The sequence below is a fragment of the Mastomys coucha genome, unplaced genomic scaffold, assembly GCF_008632895.1.
Source record: "Mastomys coucha isolate ucsf_1 unplaced genomic scaffold, UCSF_Mcou_1 pScaffold20, whole genome shotgun sequence".
NCBI classification, from domain to species: Eukaryota; Metazoa; Chordata; class Mammalia; order Rodentia; family Muridae; genus Mastomys; species Mastomys coucha.
In genome coordinates, this window is record NW_022196903.1 from 83,901,388 (window position 1) to 83,908,501 (window position 7,114).

The 7,114-nt window shown below is 40.3% G+C and overlaps 1 protein-coding gene across 1 annotated transcript; it reads left to right on the forward strand.

Moving 5' to 3' along the window:
• Positions 1-6,160: 6,160 nt before the first annotated feature.
• Positions 6,161-7,114, forward strand: LOC116098243 (vomeronasal type-1 receptor 53-like). Its single transcript, XM_031380920.1, has one exon. It carries the CDS (start codon positions 6,182-6,184, stop codon positions 7,112-7,114), a length of 933 nt encoding a protein of 310 aa, XP_031236780.1. The 5' UTR covers positions 6,161-6,181.

The following is a 7,114-nucleotide window of genomic DNA, read 5'->3' on the forward strand; positions in this document are numbered from 1 at the left end:
CTTTTTCCCTTACTGCTTTTAGTGTTCTTTCTTTGTTTTGTGCATTTGGTGCTTTGACTATTATGTGGAGGGAAGAATTTCTTTTCTGGCCCAGTCGATTTGGGGTTCTATAGTCTTCTTGTATGATCACAGGCATCTCTTTCTTTAGGTTAGGGAAGTTTTCTTCTATAATTTTGTTGAAGATATTTACTGGCCCTTTAAGTTGGAGGACTTCACTCTCTTCTATACCTATTATCCTTAGATTTGATCTTCTCATTGTGTCCTGGATTTCCTGGATGTTTTTGGTTAGGGTCTTTTTGTTTTTTGCATTTTCTTTGACTGTTCTCTCAATGTTGTCTATGTTATCTTCTGCTCCTGAGATTCTCTCTTCTATCTCTTGTGTTCTGTTAGTGATGCTTGTATCCATGTTTTATGACTTCTTTCCTAAGATTTCTAATTCCAGAGTTTTCTTTTTTGTGATTTCTTTATTGTTTCGACTTCCATTTTTAGGTCCTGGATGGTTTTACTCAATTCCTTCACCTGTTTGTTTGTGTTTTCCTGCAATACCTTAAGGGATTTTTGAGTTTGCCCTTTAAGTGCTTCTACTTGTTTACTTGTGATCTCCTGTAATTCTTTATGGGATTTTTTTTGTTTCCTCTTTAAGGACTTGTACCTCTTTACCTGTATTCTCCTGTATTTCTTTAAGGGAGTTATTCATGTCCTTCTTAAGTTCCTCTATCAGCATTGTGAGATATGATTTTAGATTCAATTCTTGCTTTTCCAGTGTTTTGGGATATCCAGGACTTGCTGCAGTGGGAGTACTAGGTTCTGATGAAGCCAAGTAGCCTTAGTTTCTGTTGGTAGGATTCTTGCATTTGCCTTTCGCCATCTCTTGATTTTTGGTGTTAGATGTTCTTAGTGTCTCTGACTAGAGTTTGTCTTTTCCCTGCCGCCCTGCAAGTCCCCTGAGACTCGTGGGGCCTGTGCCTCCTGGCTGTCTGCTCCTGTCTTAGAAACTAACTGGAGAGAAAATGGCCACTGGTGCACTCTTAGCATTAGCAAAAACAAATTTTATCTTGTCCTTTATATCAAAAAATGGAGATTTTCTTATTTGGAGATTTTAAGGCACTGAGAACCCAAATACCCCCCAGATAGACCTAAAAGTTTGTTTTTGTGAAAAGATGCTTGATGTATTTACTGAATTTGTTTTGAGATTCATATGTTGCAGAAATGTATACCCTTGGTTAATCCCTTCATCAGATGCACTAAACTTGCCTGCTTGAACTCCTGGTGTCCTGAACTTCAGCCTGATCCCGTTAAGACACAGACATCAGAAGACTAATTTTTGTTTTTCCTTCCTCACCCCCTTTTTTATAGTTGTACGCCCCGTTCAGCTTGATGAAGTTATGATGAGTCATCTACCCGGTTCCCTGGGCTCTGGGGCTGGAGAGGGTTGTTAATAAGTTGTGTTTCTAAGAAATGTAAAATGGTTGTGTTTGAAATGGGGAAGAAATAGCCAGATTTAATTGTATAGCTATAGAAAGCCTTATAATTTGTTACTGAATTAAATTCATATGTTCCTATTTGGTATAAAATCAATGTTATCTTTGGTAAAGATAACATTGGTAAAGACCTTCTGATAATATTTACCCTGTACTGAAAGTGATTTAATTGGTTTATAGATAATTTAAACTGAAAACATTGTGTGACTAGAATTTAGTCAGGTATTTAAGTATTTCTTCAGATACACAGCTTATTCTCAGGAAGTTTGCTTTAGCGTTTATATTATTAGTTTTAAGTTTTGTATCCTAAAAGTTGAACTTGGGTTCTAAACCATTTACATCTTAAATTGGTATGAAAGAAATAAGTAAGAGCTTTTAAATTTACTGTTAAGATTGGGTGTACAATGGTATTCTTATTGACTGTGAGGTGTAGCTAATACAGTTCTGTTGTACATACTTCAAGATCAAAAGATGAAGTTTTCTATATTCACTTAAGAGATTTCTGGCTTTAGTATTTCCTTAGTAGACAGGGCTTAGAACGAGTTCCTTTTTTTACTGCCATTATAGACTGATCTGAGATGTCTAGACCTGTGAGTTTAGGGCCAAATTAGCAAATTCATGGCTCTGAGTTTATTATTAGGGTGATTTCAAGAAAAAGGACTGAAAATAGTTCGTACACAATAGTCCAGATTACTTAACATAGATAGTTGGTTTTCAAAAACATCAGAAATCCACAGAATATGGCATTTGATTTTATTTATTCCTTTGGCTAGAGACCTGTCTGTGACTGACAGTACCCCTTTCTCAGACTCAAAGAAGAAACTGAGCATCATTTGAGCTGCTCCAGCTGTGGCGAGACAGCCACTAGGCAAAATTTGCCTCTTCATCTGCAGATGATACTGTCCAAAAAAGGACACAGAGGCCTAGGACAGCATATATCTGCCCAGACAGATTAGGCGAGTCCTTAATGTTCTTGTTCTCAGACATTCATGGGCCAGAAGGCTGAAGATTGATGCTCCAACGTTTTGAAGTAAGGGCTGTCCAGGTGTCCAGCAGTCTCATTAATTTGCAGTATTTCTGGAATCTGTGTTAGACTTCATGTATGTTCTCTATTATTTAGTCATTCCTGGATTTCTGATGTTGTTGAAAGAGTACGAAAGTTAGAAGAGATACAGGATAAGTCGTTAAGAAAACTAGTGCAGGTGGCTGAGAAAGTGTTTTAAACAGAGGGAGAAAAAGGAAAGTTGCAGAAGGACTGTGAAAAGGCATAGTGAAGAGATAGAACATTTAAAAGAGAGTCTTTGAAGATGGAGTCTAGTGTGAGAGTCAGAAGGAATAAGAGGCTAGAGAGCTGGAGATAAAGACAGGAAAGAAGAAAAGCTAAGAAGCTTGTGAACTAGTAAGATAGCACCTGGCAACAGAAGAGAATTCCTTGCTAAATGCCAGTGTGCGTACTGCAAAGAGAAAGGGGGTAGGAGATTGCCCCAAAAGGCCTTTGTGTGGGTCAGATCTCACAAATCTATCAACATCTGTGTAATAGTTCATACTCTCTGATAAACAATCTAACTGGGTACCTCTTAGACAGCTGGTAGGTCTGTGCTTTAGTAACAACCTGTATAAATTTAGATTCACATAGTACCTAGATTGCTATATTACCCTTATGAAAATGTACTGGATTACTGGAATCCCGAAGCTAGAGACTTAGTAAAACACAAAAGAGAGTTAGGGGTTCCCCTGGCAGTTATGGTGGAACTGGACTTAGAGACTGCAAGGGCAGCTACAGGAACATCCGCTATGGTATTGCAGCGTAAGGCTTATAGAGAGTTAAGAGCTGCCATTGATTTAAATATAGAAGAATGTTGCTTTTATGTAAACCATTCAGGAGTCATTAGAGACTCCACGAGTAAGCTCAGAGAAAGACTAAATAACTATAGGTCCATGTGTGCTAAATAAATTAGTTGCTTTTATTAGAGAGAGAGAGTAAGTGCTGTTCAGATTTTAATGTTACGCCAACAATACTATGCTTTGCAAGGCCAGGAAAATCTAGAATATGATGATACTGATAATTAGTTCTATGACTAGAACTATCTCATAGAAGAAGTGGGGAATGAAAGACTGGGAGATTTAGAAAATTGGGAAAAAGCATGTCAATGAAAAGGGAAATGTATTAATAGAAATGTAACAAGCCAAAAACCTGGAGTAGACAGTTCCAGGAACTTGGCTAACTCAGAGCCTCAGGGCTCTGGTTCCCAAAACCTGCCCCTCCTGACTGATCCACAATGAGGGCGGAACTAGGAATGAAGGTCTACTGGTTTATGGGACTCTCCACCCCATCAACCAATAGATGAAGATTACATTCTTAAAATGAATATGTTCCCCTCCCTAACTGAATACCTTGGGTTGGGTCCCTCTGAAATTTTCCACTGTTTTTATGTTATATTTCCTTGGTAACCCTCTCCCCATCCCCAGCTTGTGTTTTTTCCCTTTAAATACCCCTTACTTCTTGTGTTCGGGGTCGAACTCCTCTGGCCAGCATGGTTATGAGATCGACCCTGGTACTGGCCTATTCCAAATAAACCTCATATGATTGCAGCAAGTTCGGTCTCTCGTGAGTTATTGGGTGGTCGCGTCATCCCGAGACTTGAGTGAGGATCTCCCCAGTTCTGGGGGTCTTTCAATATGTACTAAAAGTTCATTAAAGGAAATGGCGAGTTCTACATAAAATACCCACTGCATTCCTCATGTCCTTTGGGTTGGCTTTTCTAAAGTCTGGAGAAGCCTCCTGCACCCAGAAGGAGCTGGAGGACTCCTGTGGAGCCTATCCTTCAAGACTGGGTGATACTTTTCATTTCAACAAGATCTTAGAATAGGATGAGCATAAGTCTACTATAAGTGCAGTTTTATTTTTCACCCTGATTTTACATGACAAAAGAGAGAAAAGTAAGTGTATGTTCACATTGACATTTGATTCTCAGGGTCTTTTCACAGAGGCATCATGGCAGGAGATTAAAGTCATATGTTGGATGCAGAGTCATTTATAATTCAGAGAAAGACCAGTATTTCAAACTGGAAAGGTAACCTGGCTCCATCACTCTACCGTTTGGTTATTTTTGTCTGTTTTTGTTTTTGTTTTTGTTTCAGGCAGAGAAAAAGCTGATGAGTCATTAACAGAGCTGGATTATCTCTCTCAGGTCACATGACAAGGCAATACATGAGAAAACCATCAGCTGACATGTTTATAGTGATCATTCTGAGCCTAAAACAATTTCATGTTTGGTGAGTATGCATAGAGCATATTCTTTCAAACCTAGGGTCCTCTGACACAGGTACAGGTCTGACTGTCCATATGTTCTGGAGGAGGTGACTGGAGCTCTGAGTTCTTAAGATCACATGCTGCAGCCACCAGTGGTTACACATGAACTGGGCCTCTGGAAGAGAGGAAAGGGGCCTGGGAAAATAATGGAATCAGAGGTGAGGAAAAAAATGTGACCAAGTCATGGTTTCTGATGTGTATTATGAATCTGCAAATCAAGCAGGCAAGGAAAACCCCTCCCCCAGTCTGCCAGGATCCTGTGGCCAAATTAGCATCTTGATGCTGGGTCCAAGAGGCAGGTGAAGCAATTCATTAGGGTATAGCTCCTAGCAGGAACTTCAAGAGAAGTGGCAAAACAAAAGGGCTTTGTTTATGTCAGGAAGCATGACCCTGGGTGGGGTGGCTGCTTTGTGGCAAAGTAAGGTCCAATTCATCCAGCTTTTGGCTGAGGGAGGCTGCAGTCACACTCTGAGGTAATGGCAGTGAATAGAATTTGATTCAGAGTCCAAATTGGTAATCATTTGTTCTGGAGATTTATTGAGAACATTTGACCTTGCAGGGCAGTGTTGGCACACGTCTTTAATCCAACCACTTGTAAAGGAGGAAGATCTTTGGTTTAGAGGCCATCCTAGTCTACAGAGTTCTAGGACACCTAGGGCTACACAAAGAAATGCTGTTTGAGAAATAGATAGAGGGGAGAGTGAAGGGGGAGAGGGAAGAGGAAAAATGGGGTATGGGGGGAGGGAAACACACACATAGACAGAGAAAGAGAGAGAGGGAGAGAGAGTGGGGGTGGAGAATGGAGAGTGGAGAGTGGAGAATGGAGAATGGAGAATGGAGAATGGAGAATGGAGAATGGAGAATGGAGAATAAATATTTAGCCTGGAGGTAAGGAGCAGAATAGAACAGACACTGAAATAAAATGACACTGTGCTGTGGAATCCATGGGCACACAGTCAACCAGGAGGGCACATTTTTAGGTTTGTGAAATCTTCTCCATTCCAATTCACCAGATAGGTAAAGCTATTGTGTGTCTAACAAGCAAGTGAGATGCAACTCTTGTCCCAGAATAAACTAAACCCATAGACCAGGAGTACGGATGATTCTTAGAACTCATAGAAATATTTAATGTACAAGAAAGTTTATATTCAGAGGTAGCTCCACAAAGGTACACACAATTCAGCCTTGACTGGAAAGTATTAGGACATTGTAGATGGCATTGAGGTGGTATGAGCTGGACCTGTGTTGGTGACATGGAGTCGGCATGAGTCAAAATCTTGTTGCCAGGTCAGTGTTGGTTGGAATTTGTGAACAAGGCCATATTATGTAAAGAAGGGTTTTCCCTTTTCTCCTCAGTTCATTGCTACTTGCTTCCTACACTCATACAATGAATAAAGTCAACTTACTCCACATTGACACATATATGAAAATCACCTTATTCTCTGAAGTGAGTGTTGGGATCTCAGCTAACAGTATCCTTATTTTTGCCCATGTCTGTGTGCTCCTTGGTGAGAACAGGCCTAAGCCCATTGATCTCTACATTGCTTTCTTGTCCCTAACCCAACTAATGATGCTTATAACTATGAGCCTCATAGCTGTGAATATGTTTACATCTCAGTGGAGATGGAATTCTACCATGTGCCAATCTCTTATCTATTTGCACAGGCTTCTGAGGGGACTTACCCTTTCTGCTACCTGTCTGCTGAATGTCCTTTGGACCATTATGCTTAGTCCTAGAAACTCCTATTTAACAAAGTTTAAACATAAATCTCCCTATCACATCTCAGGTGCCTTTCTTTTCTTCTGTATCCTCTATATGTCTTTTAGCAGTCACCTCTTCATATCGATTATTGCTACCCCCAACTTGACCTCAGAGAATTTTATGTATGTTACTCAGTCCTGCTCACTTCTACCTCTGAGTTACTTCAGTAAAAGCATGTTTTCCACTCCAATGGCCATCAGGGAAGCCTTTCTCCTTGGTCTCATGGCCCTGTCCAGTGGGTACATGGTGGCTCTTCTATGGAGGCACAAGAAGCAGGCCCGGCATCTTCATAGCACCAGACTTTCTCCAAAAGCCTCCCCAGAGCAAAGGGCCACCAGGACCATCATGCTGCTCATGAGCTTCTTTGTGGTTCTCTACATTTTGGACTTTATTTTCTTCCACTCAAGGATGAAATTCAAAGATGGCTCAATATTCTACTGTGTCCAAATTATTGTGTCCCATAGCTATGCCACAGTCAGCCCTTTTGTGTTTATTTTCAGTGAAAAGCGTATAATTAAGTTTTTGGTGTCAATGTGTGACAGACAAGAAAATATTTGA

Coding starts and splice junctions, on each gene's coding strand:
- LOC116098243 (XM_031380920.1), top strand. CDS start 6,182: ATGAATAAAGTCAACTTACTCCACATTGACACATATATGAAAATCACC.